The sequence below is a fragment of the Engystomops pustulosus genome, chromosome 4, assembly GCF_040894005.1.
Source record: "Engystomops pustulosus chromosome 4, aEngPut4.maternal, whole genome shotgun sequence".
Lineage (NCBI taxonomy): Eukaryota > Metazoa > Chordata > Amphibia > Anura > Leptodactylidae > Engystomops > Engystomops pustulosus.
Genome location: NC_092414.1, coordinates 199,969,939 through 199,996,218, shown reverse-complemented (window position 1 = coordinate 199,996,218; position 26,280 = coordinate 199,969,939). Strand labels below are relative to the sequence as shown.

At 38.7% G+C, this 26,280-nt stretch overlaps 1 protein-coding gene across 3 annotated transcripts in view; it reads right to left on the bottom strand.

Annotated features, from left to right (window-relative positions):
- Positions 1 to 279: 279 nt before the first annotated feature.
- The window catches only part of EBF2 (EBF transcription factor 2), a 99,714-nt gene continuing 73,713 nt past the window's right edge, over positions 280 to 26,280 (bottom strand). For 2 of the 3 annotated variants that reach the window (XM_072149395.1, XM_072149397.1), the window contains 10 exons: positions 18,200 to 18,281; positions 16,242 to 16,383; positions 11,725 to 11,855; positions 11,387 to 11,513; positions 9,541 to 9,629; positions 9,056 to 9,121; positions 8,784 to 8,958; positions 8,482 to 8,667; positions 8,153 to 8,320; positions 280 to 2,620 (listed from right to left, as the gene is read on the bottom strand). In XM_072149395.1, the coding sequence (XP_072005496.1) occupies positions 2,589 to 2,620; positions 8,153 to 8,320; positions 8,482 to 8,667; positions 8,784 to 8,958; positions 9,056 to 9,121; positions 9,541 to 9,629; positions 11,387 to 11,513; positions 11,725 to 11,855; positions 16,242 to 16,383; positions 18,200 to 18,281 (1,198 nt within the window). In that variant the 3' untranslated portion in view covers positions 280 to 2,588. The remainder of the gene's footprint in view (positions 2,621 to 8,152; positions 8,321 to 8,481; positions 8,668 to 8,783; positions 8,959 to 9,055; positions 9,122 to 9,540; positions 9,630 to 11,386; positions 11,514 to 11,724; positions 11,856 to 16,241; positions 16,384 to 18,199; positions 18,282 to 26,280) is intronic. The other variant, XM_072149396.1, reaches the window with a different exon arrangement.

The window sequence follows — 26,280 nt, the reverse complement described above, 5'->3', positions numbered from 1 at the left end:
TCTCCTGACTGTAGATTACATGACAGGATCACACAGCGCTGGATTATATGTAATATCCAGGGATCTCCTGACTGTAGATTACAGGACAGGATCACACAGTGCTGGATTATATGTAATATCCAGGGATCTCCTGACTGTAGATTACAGGACAGGATCACACAGCGCTGGATTATATCTAATATCCAGAAATCTTGTGACTGTATAAATGTATAATTTCCTTATTTATCATAAAAAGAATGAGCAGAAACAGCGTTTATACAAAATTCCTTAACATGAAATTTAATCTGGATGGACATCTCGAATAAAACATAAAACTGACAGTCTCATTATTATTATTATTATTCTTTGCAGATATCATGTAAGCAGCACTGTAAAAACCTAAAGAAACCAGAAGTGGTAGAGATTGGTCCACGTTCTATGACATGGACCTCCCTGGTGCCTACACATCTAGATAAGTATCGCTAGACATCAGAGGGTCCATGAAGTCCAAAAAGAGATATTCTGATTGGCACACACATACAAATATAACAAAAAAGGTAAAAATGTGGGAAATCATTAGGACGTGGTGAGGCCTTAGGACAGAACTTCTTGCGTGGCCATCATACATTGCTCGATGGACTCGGTATTGCAAAGTGCTTCTATGTCATCTTCTGGGTGCGAGCAGATTTCGTGGCGCTGGGCCTATGGATCTCACTGCATCGGTATAAGGTCTGGCTATGGGGTTTGTATCTGGGTCGTAATGCTATGAATTTTTTCAGTATGGTCCTTCTAGAAATTTTCCGTAGGGAAAGGGGTCCTTTGGAATCGATGTAATCTAAAGCAGTGAGATAGGGGGTGCTATAAGAGAGGCACGGAGAAATGACCAAAATGGACACAGTTTCCAGTGATCAGTGATCCCCCACCATTGTCCATGCTTCCCAGATCTCCTGAAGGTCTTTGGTCTTCCTTCTCTAATGATATTGTCTAGGCACCGGTATGTGACCACTGTAGCCAACCGTAGTGATGAGCAGACCCAATGGCTGGTTAAGGAATTCAGGACAGATTGCTGGATTGGCCAATAAGGCACATTGACACCCCTAGCAACTAGCCATCGCTAGTGTCCACTAGTCAATCATAACTATGGCTAGTTCCTTGGGGCAGGAATTTTGCCAGATTGGCTGTTCAGCCACCAACCCGGCAACATGTTTGGGTCCGACGGGTCAACATGTTGGGTCAACATGTTTGGTTGAACGTTAAACCTGACCATCAGGTCCGCTTATCTCTAGCCAATATTGATTTGCCGTAGCATCGGATGAAATTTCAATATCAACACATCATCTTTGGAGCATACAGTGTTAGACTGTCCCACCGGAGAATTATGTCACCCTCTAGTGGGTCCACATTCTGACCCAATGAGAGGTCCACCAAAAAAAACCAACGCCAATTTGGGTCTAAATAGTTGCGGTAAATGGAAGGTAGACCCAAGGAGCCTCAGTCCGACACTGATAGCAGGAGATCCAGGAGGCACAAGACCATGCAAGAGATCATTGAGGTGGGTATTATTTTTGTAAATTATTTTCTAGCCTTTTAAGTAGTTTAAGTAAAATTTTTTAGGTGACCGGACATCCTCTTTAAACATCTTGACCATCGTAACTGCATTTTGATCCTACACAGGTTGAACATTCAACTCAACAACCGCAGTTATGGCTCCACCTCCATGTAATCTAAGTTAATTATGTAAATTGTTCCTAATCCAACCACCCCTCATCGACACATCAATATACCTTTACGGCACCGGGTGACTGCTACGTAACTACTACTAGAGTTATTCTAGGTCCTGCTGGCACCGGTTGTAGGATCTAGGAAAGGGTGTTGATCATCGAGGTCATCGGTGAAGAAGAAGTGGTGGTGAGTACAACCTTGGGCTTAGATGCATGCAGCCCTACACGACACCCGTAACACGTGCGTGCCGTCACAGCTCCCGTCACCCATTTCAATATTTATTATTATGTTGATTTTTTTTTTCTACCTCTAAATACAATAAGTTACAAGTTTATTCAATTAAATAATGTAAAAACATATTAAAAAAAAAAAAATGAAAGCGTGTAAGCAGAAACATACAGCATAGGAAGCAGATTATCCTGGTAGACAATGGCTGCACAGTCCTCCCTGCCGATACCCTGTTCGGTTCCTTTAAATTTTTGTAACTTTTTTTTTGCAAAAACGCTTAGTTTTTGAGTTTTTTTGTTTCTCCTCGAGGCTCAAACGTAAAATAGGTATCAGAAAAAGTTTGTTGAAAATAGAAATAGTTCTTTTTTTTTTTTTCCTACAAAGAAGAAAAAAAAACCCAAAGAGTATCCAAAATATTCCTTGTAGTGTCCGAATTTCCAGCTTTGTACAGGACTAGTTGCTCCACCATGGAGACATAAGATGTGTTGTATCTTTATAGGTCACTTCTCCTTGCTATGAAGGATGGTGGATCTCCCCACACAGGGGACCATGATGTCTTCTCGCTTTGTAGGATCCCACCACAGAGTTGGACCACAACACGCAATGTCTTCATGCCGTCCCTCTGCTTCTTATAAATATACATACAGTCCAAAGCTTCCTCACATAGGGGGGACCACTAGGCCCGTCATAGCTGAGAACAAACCACAAAGATTGGTCAAGGTTAATTATTTTCCCGAAAATTACCCAATTACTTTTGTACAAATCCAATATCTTTAAAAAAAAAAACAAAGAAGGAAATTATTTGTTTACTGTATGTTGGTATTATCTGAGCACTACATTGGGATAGGTCACTATGGGGCTTATTTACTAAGGGTCCCACGGCCACATTTCTGCTGAGTTTTCCATCGTTTTTGGGGATCGCGCCGCTGGGACAGGGATTTAGAAGAGTATTGTGTCGCTCGCGATTGGATTTTGGTTGCGGCTTTCATGAGACAGAAATTGGGGGGCGGGCCGTAGGACTATCCAACGGATTCGGACTGAGCGCGGGATTTAACGGTAAAATTGTGTCGCAAGACAATGCCCTTACATGCACCAGGAAGAATATGGTAACTCTGGCGGACTTGAGCGGGGAAGCGACACAGGCAGGATATCAGGCGCACAATCTACGTGAATCGCTGCAGAGCTGCATTCTCGTCGGCCATTCTGGATCGGGGAACGCGCCGGGACGGGAAAGTAAATGTGCCACTATATGTTTGTATTATCTGTGCACTGTATGGTATTTGATCACCATATATCAGTATTATCTGAGCATTGTGTAGCATTTGATCACTATATGTCGAGGAAGTTTATTCACCAAGTGAGGGTGTAGCAACGTTTCAGCTAACTCATTGTAGCCATTTTTGAAAATGGCTACAATGAGTTAGCTGAAACGTTGCTACACCCTCACTTGGTGAATAAACTTCCTCGAACTGGAACGGAGTACTGCTACTTCCTTTGTTTTATGCTGTACATAGCGGTCTAGGATCGGACCCGCTGTAGCTTTGCACCCACGGGGTTGAACCCTCTTTCTACTGTGCCGCCCATCTACATCACGTTGATCACTATATGTCGGTATTATCTGAGCATTGTGTAGTATTTGGTCACTATATGTCGGTATTATCTGAGCATTGTGTTGTATTTGGTCACTATATGTCGGTATTATCTGAGCATTGTGTAGTATTTGGTCACTATATGTCGGTATTATCTGAGCATTGTGTAGTATTTGGTCACTATATGTCGGTATTATCTGAGCATTGTGTAGTATTTGATCACTATATGTCGGTATTATCTGAGCATTGTGTAGTATTTGATCACTATATGTCGGTATTATCTGGGCACTGTGTAGTATTTGATCACTATATGTCGGTATTATCTGGGCACTGTGTAGTATTTGGTCACTTTATATCGGTATTATCTGAGCATTGTGTAGTACTTGGTCACTATATGTCGGTATTATCTGAGCACTGTGTAGTATTTGGTCACTATATGTCGGTATTATCTGAGCATTGTGTAGTATTTGGTCACTATATGTCGGTATTATCTGAGCATTGTGTAGTATTTGGTCACTATATGTCGGTATTATCTGAGCATTGTGTAGTATTTGGTCACTATATGTCGGTATTATCTGAGCATTGTGTAGTATTTGGTCACTATATGTCAGTATTATCTGAGCATTGTGTAGTATTTGGTCACTATATGTCGGTATTATCTGGGCACTGTGTAATATTTGGTCACTATATGTCGGTATTATCTGAGCATTGTGTAGTATTTGATCACTATATGTCGGTATTATCTGGGCACTGTGTAGTATTTGATCACTATATGTCGGTATTATCTGGGCACTGTGTAGTATTTGATCACTATATTTCGGTATTATCTGGGCACTGTGTAGTATTTGGTCACTTTATATCGGTATTATCTGAGCATTGTGTAGTACTTGGTCACTATATGTCGGTATTATCTGAGCACTGTGTAGTATTTGGTCACTATATGTCGGTATTATCTGAGCATTGTGTAGTATTTGGTCACTATATGTCGGTATTATCTGAGCATTGTGTAGTATTTGGTCACTATATGTCGGTATTATCTGAGCATTGTGTAGTATTTGATCACTATATGTCGGTATTATCTGAGCATTGTGTAGTATTTGGTCACTATATGTCGGTATTATCTGAGCATTGTGTAGTATTTGGTCACTATATGTCGGTATTATCTGGGCACTGTGTAATATTTGGTCACTATATGTCGGTATTATCTGGGCACTGTGTAATATTTGGTCACTATATGTTGGTATTATCTGAGCATTGTGTAGTATTTGATCACTATATGTCGGTATTATCTGGGCACTGTGTAGTATTTGATCACTATATGTCGGTATTATCTGGGCACTGTGTAGTATTTGATCACTATATGTCGGTATTATCTGAGCATTGTGTAGTATTTGGTCACTTTATATCGGTATTATCTGAGCATTGTGTAGTACTTGGTCACTATATGTCGGTATTATCTTAGCACTGTGTAGTATTTGGTCACTATATGTCGGTATTATCTGAGCATTGTGTAGTATTTGGTCACTATATGTCGGTATTATCTGAGCATTGTGTAGTATTTGGTCACTATATGTCGGTATTATCTGAGCATTGTGTAGTATTTGGTCACTATATGTCGGTATTATCTGAGCATTGTGTAGTATTTGGTCACTATATGTCGGTATTATCTGAGCATTGTGTAGTATTTGGTCACTATATGTCGGTATTATCTGGGCACTGTGTAATATTTGGTCACTATATGTCGGTATTATCTGAGCATTGTGTAGTATTTGATCACTATATGTCGGTATTATCTGGGCACTGTGTAGTATTTGATCACTATATGTCGGTATTATCTGGGCACTGTGTAGTATTTGATCACTATATGTCGGTATTATCTGGGCACTGTGTAGTATTTGGTCACTTTATATCGGTATTATCTGAGCATTGTGTAGTACTTGGTCACTATATGTCGGTATTATCTGAGCACTGTGTAGTATTTGGTCACTATATGTCGGTATTATCTGAGCATTGTGTAGTATTTGGTCACTATATGTCGGTATTATCTGAGCATTGTGTAGTATTTGGTCACTATATGTCGGTATTATCTGAGCATTGTGTAGTATTTGGTCACTATATGTCGGTATTATCTGAGCATTGTGTAGTATTTGGTCACTATATGTCGGTATTATCTGAGCATTGTGTAGTATTTGGTCACTATATGTCGGTATTATCTGAGCATTGTGTAGTATTTGGTCACTATATGTCAGTATTATCTGAGCATTGTGTAGTATTTGGTCACTATATGTCGGTATTATCTGAGCATTGTGTAGTATTTGGTCACTATATGTCGGTATTATCTGAGCATTGTGTAGTATTTGGTCACTATATGTCGGTATTATCTGAGCATTGTGTAGTATTTGATCACTATATGTCGGTATTATCTGAGCACTGTGTAGTATTTGGTCACTATATGTTGGTATTATCTGAGCATTGTGTAGTATTTGGTCACTATATGTCGGTATTATCTGAGCATTGTGTAGTATTTGGTCACTATATGTCGGTATTATCTGAGCATTGTGTAGTACTTGGTCACTATATGTCGGTATTATCTGAGCATTGTGTAGTACTTGGTCACTATATGTCAGTATTATCTGAGCATTGTGTAGTACTTGATCACTATATGTCAGTATTATCTGAGCATTGTGTAGTACTTGGTCACTATATGTCAGTATTATCTGAGCATTGTGTAGTATTTGATCACTATATGTCGGTATTATCTGAGCACTGTGTAGTATTTGATCACTATATGTCGGTATTATCTGAGCATTGTGTAGTATTTGGTCACTATATGTCGGTATTTTCTGAGCATTGTGTAGTACTTGGTCACTATATGTCAGTATTATCTGAGCATTGTGTAGTATTTGGTCACTATATGTCAGTATTATCTGAGCATTGTGTAGTATTTGATCACTATATGTCGGTATTATCTGAGCATTGTGTAGTATTTGATCACTATATGTCGGTATTATCTGAGCATTGTGTAGTATTTGGTCACTATATGTCGGTATTATCTGAGCACTGTGTAGTATTTGATCACTATATGTCGGTATTATCTGAGCATTGTGTAGTACTTGGTCACTATATGTCAGTATTATCTGAGCACTGTGTAGTATTTGGTCACTATATGTCAGTATTTTCTGGGCACGGGATGGTATTTAGTCACTAATCTGTATTTAGTGTACTGTATGTTGGTATAATTTGGGCACTACATGGCGCTGTTCATTTATACTGTATACAGCATTGTATGGGATTGTTATTAGTACATGACATTATTCTATGCATGTGAATGTATGATTGTTCTTTACAGTAAATTCATAATACACTACGATAAATGAAAGAAACTCCTCAGTATGGGGAACATAGAGCGAGGCTCCCCAGATCAGAGGACTATATAGGACGCAGTGTTCTCTATATGAATGGGCTGAGTGTCATTGTCCGGGCCAGCGCTGTGACTGACAGCCCTACCTATGCAGACACAGGCCGCGTCTATCTGATGTGTAACACTGGACGCTTTCCTGCCTGGCTCCACATCTTCCCTCTGCCCTGCAGAGTTTTGCTGGCAGTGGAGGGATGAGGGGAGATCCCTGGGGTGCGGGAGAGACCTTTCTGAGCCTAGTGCTGAAAGAGCGGGCCTGGGAGCGAAATAAGATCCGCGGATATTCCCCAACCTCTCCACTGCTCAGGTTACCACCACAGCCTATAACCACTTCACTGCCGGGACACATACACACCGCCTAATCTATACCACAGTCCAAAAACAACATATTATAGTCTAATAAGTAAAAAAAATATCTAATAAGATGTAATCCACTTCTCTATATAATACGGATCCTGTAGTGTATGTTATTATATTAGCTTCCTGCCCGTTGCATGTGTCCATATGAAATTTTATGAGTAGCCCTGTCTGTTCTTCCCCTAGTCAAGCAGAACAGCGCAGCGCCATGCTGAGATCCCTGCGGAGATTTCCCAGCAGCCTCTCTGCTCACGCATTTGACAGGTCCTGCAAGTCCCAGCGGAGGAGGGACAGCGAAGCTCAAGCAGAACTATCAGGGGCTGCAAGTCACTTTAGGTAAGGTCCCGGTGACAGCAAATATATCGCTCTGTCATCACTTGACTTCATAAAAAATATATTATATTCTTTCTTATTTAAAAAAAAACATTACCAAAAATTATGAAAAATGTTTAAATTCCGCCTTTAAATGAAAGATATTCGATGCATAAAGTTTTGACTTTTAGGGATCCATATATCAAATAATCACTTCTTTGATTAGCAAATCTAGGGGGGTCCGACGAGCAGAAAGAGCTATGGCAAAGGTTGTGGTTGCCCCTTTAAGGAGGACTATAAGGTGTCCTTATATACAGAGAACAATACTATAAATGAAATGTTATAGTCAAGGGACCTGGGGCCCCACAACTTCAAGTTACAGGTCTTGGCATCATATAGTGGCCTTTTTTGGGAGTGAAGCTCGTTCCCATCTACTTTATTGGGATTGAGGTGTAAACATGGCAGCAGGATCTGATAGGTGGATTCATCTAATACATCATTATTAGGTCTGTCTCATTGTAAGGCGTGAATGGTGGGGTGCTCTCACCTCTGAAACCATTACCATTTCCACTAGAACAGGCTGGAGATGGGGAACCCTGCGGTCGGATAACTGGGGCGAAGGCACTCTTCTGTTTCATGGAAGGGAAGACGGAGGAGGAGAAAGGCAGGATGGATGAACTTCCAGAAGACCCCACTGGTGGGCTTGATGGCATGACTGAAAGAAGAGGACAAGAATGAAAATTATTCCTTGAAAGATGACTTAGTAGGACTTGAAGGATGATTGTGAGGTTCCCATTGAGAATTGGGGGAACGTGTAGGAACCCAACCTCTCCCAACTATCCACCCTTCTTCAGTCATGTACTGGAAGGTACTCACTGCCATAGGGTGACGTAGTAGGTGAGCCATTGATGAAGCCCGGAGACCCGGGGACCCCAAGGTTAGACATTGGGACATTGCTGTAGCCATTCATGCTGTTGCTTGGGGTGCTGTAGTTAGATTGCTGTGGGGTGGAACTGGTGGAATAGCCACGTGGAGAGATACTGCTCGTATTCCTTATATAACCTGTAGAGGAGACGTGATGGTTAGTTATGGAAGTGAAGCCAGGAATGGTGAAAACATTGGAGACTTAGATCACATAAGAATGTAGAACGCAACATCCGGTGAAGGATGCAACTCACCCTGATTATTAGCTTGTGTTTCGGAAATCGTGACTCCTAGCTGCCCCCCATAGGAATTAATTCCCATCATGCCACTGTGCACAGGAGAGCTGGAGATGGTTGGGATTTGATTGTGGTTGCGGGGGACACTATATAACGCCTCGGCAATGTCTGCTGCTCTCTTGAGGATTATGTCCTGTTCAAAAAATTAGGAAGACATTGTCAACATGGAAGGTCCAAGACCAGAACATGGACAATAGGCAATCTAGCACCAACAAGGGTTGAGGGGTTACCTGATTGTTATGTGGGGTTCCATATAGCGCTTCCACCAAATCTGCTGCTCTTTTAAGTAGCATCTCCTAAGGAAACAAAAAAACATGGTGTCATTACAGCCGGAGAAGGAAAGGAACCAGGAGTTTTGAGGACTTGGGTTACATAGGTCACTTTATGGAACTGTCCCTGGTCCTGGCTTTATGACTGTTAGTGTTGAATTGACCGTAGATGCTATCGATTGAATTGTAATTCAGGTAACAGCAATTCCTCGCGAACCCCCGAATCATGGCCCTCAGATATTATAAGGCTCAGCTAAACTTTTGGCCATCTTGATAAGTCTCCTTCCTTCCTTATTTATAGCTTTACTTTTGTTTTACAAAGCAGTTATTTTTATGCCACTTTCGCTTTATGCTAAAAATTTGCAAATTGGCAGAACGTGTCCTTGAATAATGTCATACAAAACATCTGCTGTGACTCCTCTTGTAGGAATGTTTTCTGGTTTTACCTTTGCAAGCCTCTCGGGGTCTCCGGGATGTCTGGGGATCACTTTTTGTAACCTCTGGAAGCCGTAATCGATTGTAGGCTCGTTCAATGCTGTCGAGAAAGAAAATGATAATATTAGTAGTTGTCTGGGGTCATCAACCAATCTTAAATATCTTTACATGCCCCAATATCTTCCATAGTCTTTGGCCAACACCTTCTCAGGGAGACAAGCCCCGAGAGACGTCTGGTTGGGGTTTATTCCACTCTCCGTATTGAGAGCACAGCCACATTTGGTGAACCGGTTGAGAGGGCAGGAATAACGAGAGGATGGTCAACCCTTCCCGACTTTACAATATATTCCGAGACACTAAACTTGACCTGCGAGACCGATGACCACCTTGTATGATCTATTAGATCCTGGATACTACAAATATAATCTGACCCAGTGTATCAGTATCAGATCATACAGTAACCTCCGCTTCTTGTTTATCTACGAGGCACATCCTCAGATTAAATGAGCAGAGAAGGTCACATCCCCCGCTGAAGCTGCGTTTCTATTTACTTTTTATTAAGTAATTACAGGGAACATGAATTTTAATATAACATGAAGCAGACAAGAGGGAATATAATAGAAAAAGCTAAGGAAAAAAAAAAAGGTAACGTTGGCTAAACTTAGATTTTCTCCGATCCCGGTGGGTATGTTTTAGCAGTTTAATAATACCCATTTCATCTGTCATTGAATTGCAAACCCCAATTGAATTAAGCTGGATGAGATTTACTGTATATCCTGGGAATGGCGGAAGATGGAAGCGGCTTCATAGAACATTATGTCCTCGTTCCTCTCGCTGACACACATTACACCTTGTAAATTGATGTAAAATAGGTGTTTTTACCGTAAATGTTTTCTTATAGGATAGAGCAGACCCTTAGAGACCTTCCCAATAATGATGAATGGGAACGGTGATAATTTGTCGCCAAGGAAAGCTGTGAAATATTGACTATTAGCTCCAGATGAGCCTGGTAAAGTGTCATTTGATATTGTTGTTATTGTGTTGTTTTAGTATTTTTTCTATTATTATTTTTATCATCCTCCTCTTATATTATCCCTAGTTAGACGGACAAGGACCAAAATTTACACAATTTTACACAATTGTTGATCAAGGCTCTTTAAAAGGGTAATAACTATGTGGACTATGTGAAATCATTGAAACGTGGAACAATCAGAAGACAAATTCTGTGTAAAACTTCCCAACCCATTCACATAACTGCTCAATGTTTCAGCTGTCCCAACATTGATTGGGCCATAAAATACAATTCGTGGAGCCCAGCCTTGAATGAAAAGTATATATTGATCTGGGAAGTGTCAGACTGAGGTTCCTGTGGACCACCCCCATCATCTCCAAGGAAATAGACCCTACTAGTCTACACATTAGGTTGTCTACTGCTATATCTATGGGGTCCAATAACAGGGTCCAACGGAGGATCCTCTGGTGCTCTTGTGGACCAGTCCTACCCTAGATTTGGGATCCCTTTATATGAGGTGCAGCTGGGAAAGGGAATTCAGCCAACACAAGGACAATGGCAGTCAAGGGCTGGTGTTAAGACTGTCCTCTGTTTCCATTGTCTTTAGTTTAGACATATTTAATAGATCTCCTCCATGGCTTTCTGCACTTTGACCAGCCATGATGGGCCATTTCTCTCCAAAGACCCATAGCATCTGCTGTTTTGAAGTTATAATAATAATCTAAGGTAAGTATGAAGAAAAGGAGTATTTCTTGCATGAAGGTGTCCTCGATTAATGGGTACTCCTCTATCTGTCCATAATAGCATAGAGAATATAAATATCTTGTGTCCATGGCTATATTTACCAGTGTAAATAAATCTCCCGGGGGCTCCTTTGCAGAACTGTTTGGATTTGTATGATAGAGTCACCTCTACTACACCGGGGATGTGCCGGGGCGGTGTCTGTACCCGGATGGCATGTGGCGTGATGAGCTGTGGAAATTAAAGGAAAACTGAATTTGGTGATGACAAGTATAGGTTTCTAAAAAATCAGGCAAACAATATGAATACTAGTTATTCAGTAATAGAGGTCAATGCCAGTTTGCTGCATCGAAAGCCCACAAAATATCATCTTTCAGCTTTATTAAGGAATTTCCCACATCTGTGGTAAATAGGTTGATGTGAGGTTGGTGTAATGTCTTACCTCACTCCAAACCAGCATAGTCCCAAACACCACTTGGAGGCCATCAAAGAAGTTGTCCCCAATGATGATGACCATAGCACCTCCCGTAGTCCAACCTTCACTTGGACTAATGGCCTTGATACATGGTGTAGCTGTAAACATACAATAAAACAGCACATTACTCCTAGCTTGAGTTACTTTACCTCACCTACCCAGTCATGTCCCGCAGTGTTAGGTCAGTAATCTACATACATTGGAGGACATGGTTAATCATGCAAATCGGTCGCCCAATAATACGGCAGAATGTTTAATTTATATTGATATTATATTATATGCCTTTGCATATTGTTTTGGAAGTTATGTTTCTTTACAATTAATATTTAATCATTTTCTCAGTTATAAAATATATTTAATATCCAGAATGAATAAACACAGAAATGGAGTCGTTATTTGATAAACGCATAATTTAAAAAAAAAAAATTGGTCAATAAAATGTACAAATAAATTGTTACAAAAAGTTGCCAATAAAAATGTGAAAATAAAACAGGATATAATAGAGATGGAAAAAGACACCTGAATAGACATAGATTGTTAAAAAAAAATTTTGTACTGGTAGTATTAATGTAAATATAGAAGACATGTATAGGTACATGGTTTCCCTTTAAGTCTTGTGTTTCCGATTTGCTGGTTCTACGAAATATTTTGAGATATCTGCGTAGCTTCCTAATAACATGTGGACCCATATAATGACCCTGTTCTCCAGCTATGACATAATAGGATGGATCCCCATGGAGTAAGAGTGCCGAGGGGGTTGTAGCGAGTATCATAAAGCCGGGCTGTCAGGACGACGGAGAAGTCGCACCTGTGCTGGGGCCCGATACGTGTTTTTTTCTGGGGAACTGCAACCCTCTATATTTCACACTTGGTTCTGATTTTCCTTTTTCACATTCTTTTTCTGGGTGTGTTCTCACTACAATCTCATTTCATTACCGAGTTGTGGATTACAACCAGACATTAGGAATACTATATTTCCTGTGAAATAATGGAAATACTCATCATACACGAGCCAAAAAGTGCTTTATAGGACAAATCGAGAAATCTAACGGAAATAAATCGGAGCCGGAGAATTTTAATTTAGGGATCGGAGGGATGGAGCCTTGCATACTAAGTTGGCTGTGTCCCCGGATATTAATAAGTAGACAGATATGTGGGTTTTATATATATATATATATATATATAGGCAGGTTCTCTAGGTTTGTTCTTAAGGTGAATTTGTATCGATGTCGGAAAATTTATCATTGTAACCCCAGACAATTTTTTTTTTGGTCTCTGTGACAATTGGTTTTTAAAAATGTTGAATTGTCATAAGAACCAGGAATTACACTAAAGCTTCATTACAGACGCCTGTGATAACTGTTACAGCTGATTTCTGTAGCCTAAGGCTAAAGTACAGTATATTATTAACATCCAGAGGTCCGTTTATAACTAGGGGTCGTATGTAAGTCGGATGTTCTTAAGTAGGGGACCGCCTGTATATATATATATATATATTCTTTATGAATTTATGTAAAATTAAAAGAAGAGAAGATTAATGGTAACTAAAGTATTTCACCTAAATTTGGAAATTCTTCAGAACTAAAAAAAATGTAAAAAAAATTGAAGACTGAACACTTAAAACAGTTGCTGCTAGATACAACAATGTATAAGGACATTTGGAGGGTGCTTTTAGGAGGGAATTAGATTGTCAGCACCCAGCAGGCCGGAGATAAAATACACATTTATAAGCAAAGTTATAAATAATAAAATTCTGATAACAATAAACTGACCAGATTCAATGTATATTTGTTACATTATTAGTGCTATTTTTAAGAAGTAAAAAAAAATTTTTTTTACTAAGGAATCACATTATAAATTTTAAATATATTTATTATTATTATTATTATTATTATTATTATTACTATTTTGGATTTATGACTACTTTTGAGTTTAGTTTCCTTTAGTGCTGTGCAGTAGTTATTCATTCAGTTCTATTTATTATTTTATTCTAATTGTTGTGGTGGTTATTTTACATATTACTATTCCATATTACTATGAATATATAAAAGTTTTGTAGTATAAACTATAACAAAAATGACTGCGCCTATGTGTATGTATAAGAGATGTATAATGTATATTTGAGAAGAAAATTAAATCTAGACTTAAAAAAAAAAAATCAAACCGTAAATAAAATTGTAGGCAAATTGTAAAATTTCTGCTTAATGTAAAAAAAAAAAAAAAAGAATATATTAATAACATGGAATGTATTAATTTACTTTCCCATAAAAAAGTCTAGACAGAAACAATGCAAAATATTCTGAAAATACAAAAACTAAAAAGATGTCCCCCAAAATTGTAACTGTTGTAACTATATATGACAATAGACCATAGTCTGGAGATTTTGGACGGATCTAATCTCCACTTAAAATTCTTTTAATGTTTTTTTTTTATTATATAATATTTCTATTTGATTATTTCAAACATTTGAGGCTCGTTTCTATCGTCGTCATGATCTTATTATGGATTCGAGTCAAGTTTTTTTTAGTCTTTTTGCCTTACATTCTTCTACATGAAGCCACACAAATACAGACAAAAAAAAAAATGAATCAGCAAGTCTTCAGGAAGGAGTAAGTTTTGTGTGTATCACATATTTTGTGTTTTTATGGTTTCTTCCCCTTCCATATGGGTAGAGGCCTCACAACTCCATTTTCCATCAGGAGCCATAACCAGCCTCAATCTATCACTCGGCTTCCACCACTGACAGGGTCAAAGGTGACTCAGATCCCTGGCTAGCTTCCAGAAACGAGCAGCCAGTCAATCAAGTCCAATCAGTTTAACCAAAGCTGGAGTCCAGTCTAGCCCCACACCCTGGGATTTATTTCTACCATTTGACCGCCCGCCGGGGGAAAATTAACACCACACTAAATTCTTCACTGATTCAATCATTCTCTTCCAGTTCATTAATTCCTCACGTGGTAAATACAAGATGTGTTGAGTAGGAATAACGGGTCTATCCATACAGAAGGGATATAAGGACTTGTACTATAATACTACGTAAGACTCCATTACCCCGGGGGTGGGTTCTAGGTATGACACAGAAGGGTTAGTTATTGCTCCTAATATTAAGGTAATCAATGGGCCGCTCTAGGACCCCCTATAAATCTCTATGATAAAGAGCTGGAACCCTATAGGAGTACTTTACATATTATTGTACTATAGTATTAACTGTAACAATATGGTTATATAATATATATTTATGAGTAACTTAAAGGGAGTTAGTCAAGGTCTAGTATTGATATCTGATCCATCTGAAAGGCTATCGATACTTGATCTATGGGGGCTGGCACCTGGCTTCTGCACCAATAGGCTGTTTGTTGCCCTGAAAACACGAGGACCCACGGCTGGACCATGATGGTCTGGTTGGTGTATTTGGGTTTGGTCATCTGACCCAAACATATTGCCGGATTGGTGGCTGATCAGCCTATTCGGCGAATTGCCGCCCCTAGTAACTAACCATGGGCATTCTCCTGGCCAATCATAGAGATGGTGAGTTGCTAGGGACATCAATAAGCATCAATAGGAACCTGACATAAGGTCCTCTTATCCCTATATCCACAGGATAGGACCTAGCTTGCTGCTTGGTTGGAGTCTCAGTGATAGGACCAGCAAGGGGTCACAAGAACGGGGGTCAGATGTACCCATGTCGCACCTCTAGATGACCCAAGAAAGTTGGAAGTGCTATTGGCTCGGTGGCTGAATACTCCAGGCCTACCCTGTATAGAAATTCTATAGTCTTAGCTATGGACTACCGGTGGGTATTGGCTGTTTTATGACATAAAAATAATCTTTATTTATATAGCGCCATTATATTCCATAGTGCACCTTAGGTTGGCATAAAAGTGCTTTTTTGGACATGCTGTAACATTAAAAAGATATAAAAAGACCTTCTGTAGACAAATGGAGGGCCAATATATTGTTTGAGGGATTGAGGGGTTTAATGTGGTGACAGGCTCCCATTAAATTATTGGGTTCCCTAAGTCCTAAGGTTCTCACCTGCAGTAGCCAACCATGTAATAGGTGATATGGCTCAGTCAAGATGAGAACTTTCCATAGCACATTATGGTATGCTCCAAGAGCCCCATAGAAATTTATGTTTGGCCTTTAGAGATTTTTAGAGGTGGGATTTGAGGCGAAAAGAGGTTTTCAGGATGAGATGACACCTTTATGTCTATTGACATAAATCATATGGGGCTCACTGGTTTTTAGGTAGAATGATCTATGCAACAGGTAAGGAAAACCACAAAGTGGAGCAAAGAGTGGAGAATGCCATCAGTATTTATAGTACAGGCCAAACAGAAAAAGTCGAACAATTCGAATAGTTATTGTAGAAGTCATGTAAGAGTAAGTCCTATAGGAAGAAATGTATAGACCCGATTTATAGTGGGGGTAAAGTTGCGTTGATGTCGCTGGTTGCAGATAGTGAAAGAATGAGAAGTCCGTACCGTACTCCAGACAAGGGTCCGTACCTTCGGTAGGGTCTAGCCGCCTTGCCCGTCGCCCATGCTTCGAATTGTTGTGGACAAACATATTATCAGACACGGCCAGGACATGTCCATCTACATTCACCGTGGTGGAGAGGACAACCTGTGGGAACAAAGATGTCAGATACCAAGTAAAAAATTTGCATTTTTTTATTCTACAGTTGAACCCCACAGTGGTTAAGAGAGTTTTCGAGTGGAGTAGGGTACAGCACAACATCAGTCCTGTACTACTGAATGAATATTTATGAAGATGATGGGTCCGTATAACCAATGTGGCCAAAAGTTCCAAAGATTCCCAAGGGGAATCCCAAAGGGTTTATGAAAAAAAACCCTCATTTAGTGGTGGTCTAGTCCCTTAAATCTAAGGCTTTCTTCAGTTTGGGTGGCTTCAGATATAATGAATTCAAGGGTCGTATGCATAATAATCATGAAACAGAGCTCACGGTTTCATGTTGAGTTCTGGACCCATCTCAGGTTTTAAATTATTATATTTTACGCTACATTCGCATTAAAGTTTTTCCAAAAACATTTTTTATTTTTAGTATAAAATTGTCTGAACATCTATATCTAAAGTAGAAAACACGTCAGTCAAGTAAAAATCAGTAGAAGACGTCTTGGTGATATGTAGACTCTGTAGACTCCACCTCGGGTTCAGAGCCTCTAGGGCTGGGGGTCAGACAAAGTCAAGCTCAGAAACACTACACAAGAGACCCACTGACCTTGGGAAATCTTTACATCTTATCTAAACAGATCAAGGTCAGTAGGTCTCTCCCCCACCTTAACTGTTTCCATGTTTTAGTGGGTTTGAGGTGTCAAAATGTCCCTGAGATGTGACAGGAACTGAGATTGAAGGTTTAGACCAAACTATAATTTACAAACCACATTGTACGAGGAGGGTATGGAGAAGCTTCTAAGTATGTGTAGCATTAGATGAATACTAACTCATTATATGCTCTTATGGAGGCTCATTATGAATTCGGATAATCCACTGTTTTCTATGGGATGAGCAACGATGAGATCAAGGAAATCTTAACATTGATTTCCTAATCCCTTAATCTTCTTTGGACAATCCTTTTATGGGAAGAAAGTGTCATAAAACAATAATCTTAGTCCTGGATCCTATATCTATCTCCTGTAATCCTGTAAGTGGCCTATTTCCCTGCAGTGCCTCCGCAGGAAGAATGAAGTATTACATAATTATTTTTGAATTTTCTTAATAATTTTTGAATAGCGAGACAGACTAATTCTACCCTTCTCTACCTTTGGCCAGAAGGTAAATTGGGATCTTCATCCCTTAACTCATTGGGGCAGATTTACTTACCCTGTCCTGTCGCGATCCAGCGGGGCGTTCTCTGTGGAGGATTCGGGTCTTCCGGCGATTCACTAAGGTAGTGCACCCGATGCCCACCAGGTGTCACTGCTGTGCTGAAATCCGTTGGAGTTCACTGGAGTTCATGATCCTATCCTCGGTGCAGGTAAGTGCGTGTCAAGCGACACTTTTTTTAAAAAAAATACGGCGCTTTTTCTGAATCCTTCGGGTTTTTCGACGGCCACGCCCCAGATTTCCGTCACGTGCATGCCTGTGCCGATGCGCCACAATCCGATCGCGTGCGCCAAAAACCCGGGGCAATTCAGGGAAAATCGTCGCAAATCGGTAATATTCGGGTAACCCGACGGAAAAACGTGAATCGGGCCCTTAGTAAATGACCCCCATTATACCTTAAGATTTGAACACAGGTCCTATAAACTAGAAAACCCCTTGAATTTATATTTTATTAATGTACACTCTGTATACATACATATATATATATATATATATATATATATACTGACCCTATTCACTCAGTTATCATGTATATATATGTATCCTATATGTGCTTGAATTAATTTTGTTAGGAAAAAAAAAAGAGAACACAAACCTGAAACCGTCTCATGTCCCGCGGGTTTCCTGCTGTCTTTAAACAGTTCTGGTTACATTTCAAAAAGAACTTGAGGAAGAACCTATAATGGGAATAATACAACATATTAGTCCGAGAATGTTACACCCCAGAGCTTGACATAACATCCTATTAAAACACATACACGCCGCAATATGACAACTTACGGAATGGGATTGTATAGAGCAATAAAGTTAATTGACACCAACTTGGCTCCACTCGTCAAGAAGGATTTGTGTGAAGATGAAAAGTCACATATATATAACTATTACCATATATACTCGAGTATAAACCTAGTTTTTCAGCACAAAAAAATGTGCTGAAAACCCAAACTCAGCTTATACTCGAGTAAAAAAAATATAGGTTTTACCAGGTTTTTGTGGTAAAATTAGGGGCCTCGGCTTATACTTGGGTTGGCTTATACTCGAGTATATACGGTATATTTCCGGTAATACACACTAAAGGGGTATGCAACATCGGGCTCTTTTGTCATGACCACTATCACTGTAAGTATCCACACTACATACTAACATATCCTAGCTGTATTACATGGGCCTAAGGGGGTTATACAATACTTAGGTTGACGCTACGGAGAAAAAACTTAGTGGATGACCTAGATATGAACAGAAGATTTAGGCCCATTTGAGTGAATTGTGTAATTCTAATACATTATTTATTAAAAAAAGGGATACATAGATAATATTATTTTTTCTATTTAATTATATAGTATTTCATAATCAATACACTAAATACAATTTCCAGTGCTTGAGTAGCTAAAAAGTTCACATAACTGATATCTTTTAAGAACAATTACTCCCTGACCATCAAAGGTTTATGTCTATGAAATTGATACAGGTGAATAATGAATTTCATAAAAAGGGGACCGCAATGGGGTCAAAAGTTACCCTCCAATATATAAAAACTATATTACAGTAAACTGGTATAACTTTCCGACACTGGATCCTTATAAAGTTGAAACTAGCTTAAAAAAACAACACTATATTATTCAGAGAAAGGATTTCTATACATTTTTAGCATGTAAAACCTTACGAGAAATTACAAGAATACTAAAATATCATATTTCTATTTTATATAAATATATATACAAGCAGTCCCCAGGTTACATACAAGATAGGGTCCGGAGGTTTGTTCTTAAGTTGAATTTGTATGCAAGTCGGAACTGTATATTTTATAATTGTAGTTCCAATTCATTTTTTTTTTGCCCCAGTGACAATTGGAGTTTCAAAAATTTTTGCTGTAATTGGACCAAGGATTATCTATAAAGCTTCATTACAGACACGTTACAGCTGATCATTGCAGCCTGGGACTATAGTAAAGGATCCAGAGAGATTCACCAGTGGTCAGAGGGGTCCATCTGTAACTATGGGTTGTCTGTAAGTCGGGTGTCCTTAAGTAGGGGACCGCCTGTATATATATATATATATATGTATATATATATATATGTATATATATATATATATATATATATACATATATATATATATATATATATATATATATATATATATATATACCATATATACTCAAGTATAAGCCTAGTTTTTCAGCACAAAAAAATGTGCTGAAAACCCAAACTCAGCTTCCACTCGAGTAAAAAAAATGTAGGCTTCACCAGGTTTTTGTGTTAAATTTAGGGGGCTCGGCTTATACTTGGGTCGGCTTATACTCGAGTATATATGGTATATATATGTATAGAGAGAGAATATATTTATTTTAATAACTTTAAGGTTGTTTAGACTTAAACTAGTATGTAAATCATATTTAAATAAATTATAATATCACCTAAAATTATATCGTTTATATATATATTATGTAACGATGAAAACCACATAATACAATTATTTTAATATGTTTTGGATAAATGTTATTCTAAAGTTTTTATGTGTAACAATTACATACAGAACTAGTAAGTAAGTTACAAGAAAGATAAAAAGAAAGATAAATTGATATAAAATAAAATTATATATTTTAATACCTTTTTTATACACTTTTATTTACTTTTTTTTTTTTTATTCTTCATTACGATGCATTACTGATAATTCAGAGTGTAATCCCAATAACCCAATTATCTCTCCTTATATCACCTCCCCCCGGGGGGTGACATATGTGCATTTTTTTATTCTACGCCTCTGGTTACATAATATTTCCCCCTTCTATCTAAACACATGGAGCTGCTGAAAGGAAAAAAAAACTAGATATCTCATCACATAAAGCCCATTGACAGCGACGCGTCCCAGATCCGGCCACATTTAGCGCTTCTTCTTAGTTGTCACTTAAACAAGCATTTACTGAATGACTTTCATTTCCTTTTTTTTTTTTTTTTTTAATTTTTTTTAACTTTTTTTAAAATTCCGTCAAGTTGCGTATTCCGTTATACGGCAGCTGACATTCCTGAATATTCAAGCAGCTTTTTTTTTTTTTTTTTTTATTCTCAAATTAACGCACTTTTTTTTTTTTTTTGCATAGCAATTTTTAGCACTTTAGGAGTCTACTTATCCATAACAGCCGCTTTTTTCCGTGTTAAAGATGTGCCAAACGATCTGAAGACGCGATGACTTTGATACTCAATGATTTTACAAATGCTTCATCACTGGAAGTAATGTTTGGCAACACATTTATCAAATTGGATGGGTGGTTTTTTTTATGTGTATTTTTTTTTTTTTTTTTGGTTAAACCCTAAATGTGATTTTTTTTATTTTTCTATTTTGTTTTATTCTTAATTTTTTTTTTTGTAGAATTGCAAAAATGTTTTTGAAATTTTTAGACAATCTCATATGGGGTCCCTATGTCCGAGAAATAGAAAAAAGAAACAATTTTTTCCAGTTTTTGGGGATTTTTTTTGTATTTTTATTATATAAATGCACAGTTGATGTAGATATTATGTTTTTAGTGATGTTAGATTTAGATCTGAGGCCACGGTGATTGCATGTGATGGATGAGGCTGATGGTGATTTATGTAAAAATATTATATACCGTAATATATATATGTATTTTTTTTTAATAATACTTTTTTTTAATGTAGTTCAAAATATAGAATCGGTAGTAGGCGGCTCTCAGGTAACGTTATCCTATTAACCTCCTGATTACTATATGGTGTAGTTAATCTGCACATCTGCTTATATCTCCATCTACCTGTATATATATATATATATATATCCCACACAACAAGATCTTACTATGAGGCAAACACCGGACATAATAATACAGAATATATATATATATACTCCTATACACGGCTTATGTATGTGGGAAGTAGTGGAGGAGCGGGGGAAGGGATAAGACTGTGTGTGGGTCATAGCTGTATGTTCCCGCAGTAAGTTTGGGTCCCAGGTGAGTCGGTCGGTTCCTCTTGTTACTATGACAACCACATTTACTGCAGTCCCAAAATCCCATCACAGCGCACACGTACAGGCCGGAATTAAAGGCAGAGGCACAAGCTACATACACATATATATACACTGCCGCACTACACAGCCGTACAGCTATATACTACTAGGAGAATTACTACTAATATCCTGTATACACACAGGTCACTACATTATATACACACTGCCGCACTACACAGCCGTACAGCTATATACTACTAGGAGAATTACTACTAATATCCTGTATACACACAGGTCACTACATTATATACACACTGCCGCACTACACAGCCATACAGCTATATACTACTAGGAGAATTACTACTAATATCCTGTATACACACAGGTCACTACATTATATACACACTGCCGCACTACACAGCCGTACAGCTATATACTACTAGGAGAATTACTACTAATATCCTGTATACACACAGGTCACTACATTATATACACACTGCCGCACTACACAGCCGTACAGCTATATACTACTAGGAGAATTACTACTAATATCCTGTATACACACAGGTCACTACATTATATACACACTGCCGCACTACACAGCCGTACAGCTATATACTACTAGGGGAATTACTACTAATATCCTGTATACACACAGGTCACTACATTATATACACACTGCCGCACTACACAGCCGTACAGCTATATACTACTAGGAGAATTACTACTAATATCCTGTATACACACAGGTCACTACATTATATACACACTGCCGCACTACACAGCCGTACAGCTATATACTACTAGGAGAATTACTACTAATATCCTGTATATACATAGGTCACTACATTATATACACACTGCCGCACTACACAGCCGTACAGCTATATACTACTAGGAGAATTACTACTAATATCCTGTATACACACAGGTCACTACATTATATACACACTGCCGCACTACACAGCCGTACAGCTATATACTACTAGGAGGATTACTACTAATATCCTGTATACACACAGGTCACTACATTATATACACACTGCCGCACTACACAGCCGTACAGCTATATACTACTAGGAGAATTACTACTAATATCCTGTATACACACAGGTCACTACATTATATATACACTGCCGCACTACACAGCCGTACAGCTATATACTACTAGGAGAATTACTACTAATATCCTGTATACACACAGGTCACTACATTATATACACACTGCCGCACTACACAGCCGTACAGCTATATACTACTAGGGGAATTACTACTAATATCCTGTATACACACAGGTCACTACATTATATACACACTGCCGCACTACACAGCCGTACAGCTATATACTACTAGGAGAATTACTACTAATATCCTGTATACACACAGGTCACTACATTATATACACACTGCCGCACTACACAGCCGTACAGCTATATACTACTAGGAGAATTACTACTAATATCCTGTATACACACAGGTCACTACATTATATACACACTGCCGCACTACACAGCCGTACAGCTATATACTACTAGGGGAATTACTACTAATATCCTGTATTCACACAGGTCACTACATTATATACACACTGCCGCACTACACAGCCGTACAGCTATATACTACTAGGAGAATTACTACTAATATCCTGTATATACATAGGTCACTACATTATATACACACTGCCGCACTACACAGCCGTACAGCTATATACTACTAGGAGAATTACTACTAATATCCTGTATACACATAGGTCACTACATTATATACACACTGCCGCACTACACAGCCGTACAGCTATATACTACTAGGAGGATTACTACTAATATCCTGTATACACACAGGTCACTACATTATATACACACTGCCGCACTACACAGCCGTACAGCTATATACTACTAGGAGAATTACTACTAATATCCTGTATACACATAGGACACTACATTATATACACACTGCCGCACTACACAGCCGTACAGCTATACATAGCTCCCAACCGTCCCGATTTTGACGGGACTTTCCCGTTTTTCGTACCTCTGCCCCGCGTCACGGGCAGCTATGATATTGTCACGGATTCTCCCCCCAGGTCCCGCTGTGTTCCGCTGCTGTGTCCGCATAGTAAATACTTTGAAAGTCTGAACTCACAGTACAGAATGGCTTCTACAGACATCGGGAGGGAATCCTTTTCAGAGAAGTGTCGGGCTTAGCGCAGAGCAGGGACCACGTCATCAGCTTCAGATCTGTCCATATATGGTCACTGCATCTCCTAGGGTTCCCCAGAGCAGACATCGGGAGGGAATCCTTTTCAGAGAAGTGTCGGCTTAGTGGAGAGAGCAGGGACCACGTCATCAGGTCAGATCAGTATCTGTCCATATATGGTCTCCAGGGCTTCCCCAGACACAAGCTCTTTATATAATTAAATTAAATAAAGTTTTGGCCAGGCTGAGATTCGAACCTGGGACCCTCTGCACCATAGACAGGAGCTTAACTAACTGAGCTATAAGCCCAGTGATAGAGAGCTGAGGATTTCTGGTAAGTAAGACATGTTATCTGCCATTTACACTGTGACACAGACTAATGCACTGATATATAGAGAGGGATCTTCTCAGAGATTATTATTGTAATTATTGAGACTATTATTATTATTATTAGTATTATAAATTTTATTATTATGGAGATGATTATTAATAATGGTAAAAATAATAATAATCATCTCAATAATAATAATAATAATAATAATAATAGTCTCAATAATTACAATAATCTGAGAAGATCCCTCCCTATATACCAAGGCAGTATATAGTTCTTAGTTACCAAAATTCTCCACTTGTTAATCACAGAGGTTATAGCTCAGTGGGTTGAGGCGCTGTGTTATTATTGTACATGGACACTGCAGGTTCTGGGTTCAAATCCCAATGAGGATAATATATATATTTTTTTTTTAATTATGATTTTTATTATTTTTAATATGGCTAAAATTTGGGGCGTGGCCAGGGAGTGATTGGGGGTGTGGCTTAGGGGGTTCGCCGCGGCACGCAACGCGTGCCGCCATTTTGTCCCTCTTTCCTTTTCCCAAATGTTGGGAGGTATGAGCTATATACTACTAGGAGAATTACTACTAATATCCTGTATACACACAGGTCACTACATTATATACACACTGCCGCACTACACAGCCGTACAGCTATATACTACTAGGAGAATTACTACTAATATCCTGTATACACACAGGTCACTACATTATATACACACTGCCGCACTACACAGCCGTACAGCTATATACTACTAGGAGAATTACTACTAATATCCTGTATACACACAGGTCACTACATTATATACACACTGCCGCACTACACAGCCGTACAGCTATATACTACTAGGAGAATTACTACTAATATCCTGTATACACACAGGTCACTACATTATATATACACTGCCGCACTACACAGCCGTACAGCTATATACTACTAGGAGAATTACTACTAATATCCTGTATACACACAGGTCACTACATTATATACACACTGCCGCACTACACAGCCGTACAGCTATATACTACTAGGAGAATTACTACTAATATCCTGTATACACACAGGTCACTACATTATATACACACTGCCGCACTACACAGCCGTACAGCTATATACTACTAGGAGAATTACTACTAATATCCTGTATACACACAGGTCACTACATTATATACACACTGCCGCACTACACAGCCGTACAGCTATATACTACTAGGAGAATTACTACTAATATCCTGTATACACACAGGTCACTACATTATATACACACTGCCGCACTACACAGCCGTACAGCTATATACTACTAGGAGAATTACTACTAATATCCTGTATACACACAGGTCACTACATTATATACACACTGCCGCACTACACAGCCGTACAGCTATATACTACTAGGAGAATTACTACTAATATCCTGTATACACACAGGTCACTACATTATATATACACTGCCGCACTACACAGCCGTACAGCTATATACTACTAGGAGAATTACTACTAATATCCTGTATACACACAGGTCACTACATTATATACACTGCCGCACTACACAGCCGTACAGCTATATACTACTAGGAGAATTACTACTAATATCCTGTATACACACAGGTCACTACATTATATACACACTGCCGCACTACACAGCCGTACAGCTATATACTACTAGGGGAATTACTACTAATATCCTGTATACACACAGGTCACTACATTATATACACACTGCCGCACTACACAGCCGTACAGCTATATACTACTAGGAGAATTACTACTAATATCCTGTATACACACAGGTCACTACATTATATACACACTGTCGCACTACACAGCCGTACAGCTATATACTACTAGGAGAATTACTACTAATATCCTGTATACACACAGGTCACTACATTATATACACACTGCCGCACTACACAGCCGTACAGCTATATACTACTAGGAGAATTACTACTAATATCCTGTATACACACAGGTCACTACATTATATACACACTGCCGCACTACACAGCCGTACAGCTATATACTACTAGGAGAATTACTACTAATATCCTGTATACACACAGGTCACTACATTATATACACACTGCCGCACTACACAGCCGTACAGCTATATACTACTAGGGGAATTACTACTAATATCCTGTATACACACAGGTCACTACATTATATACACACTGCCGCACTACAC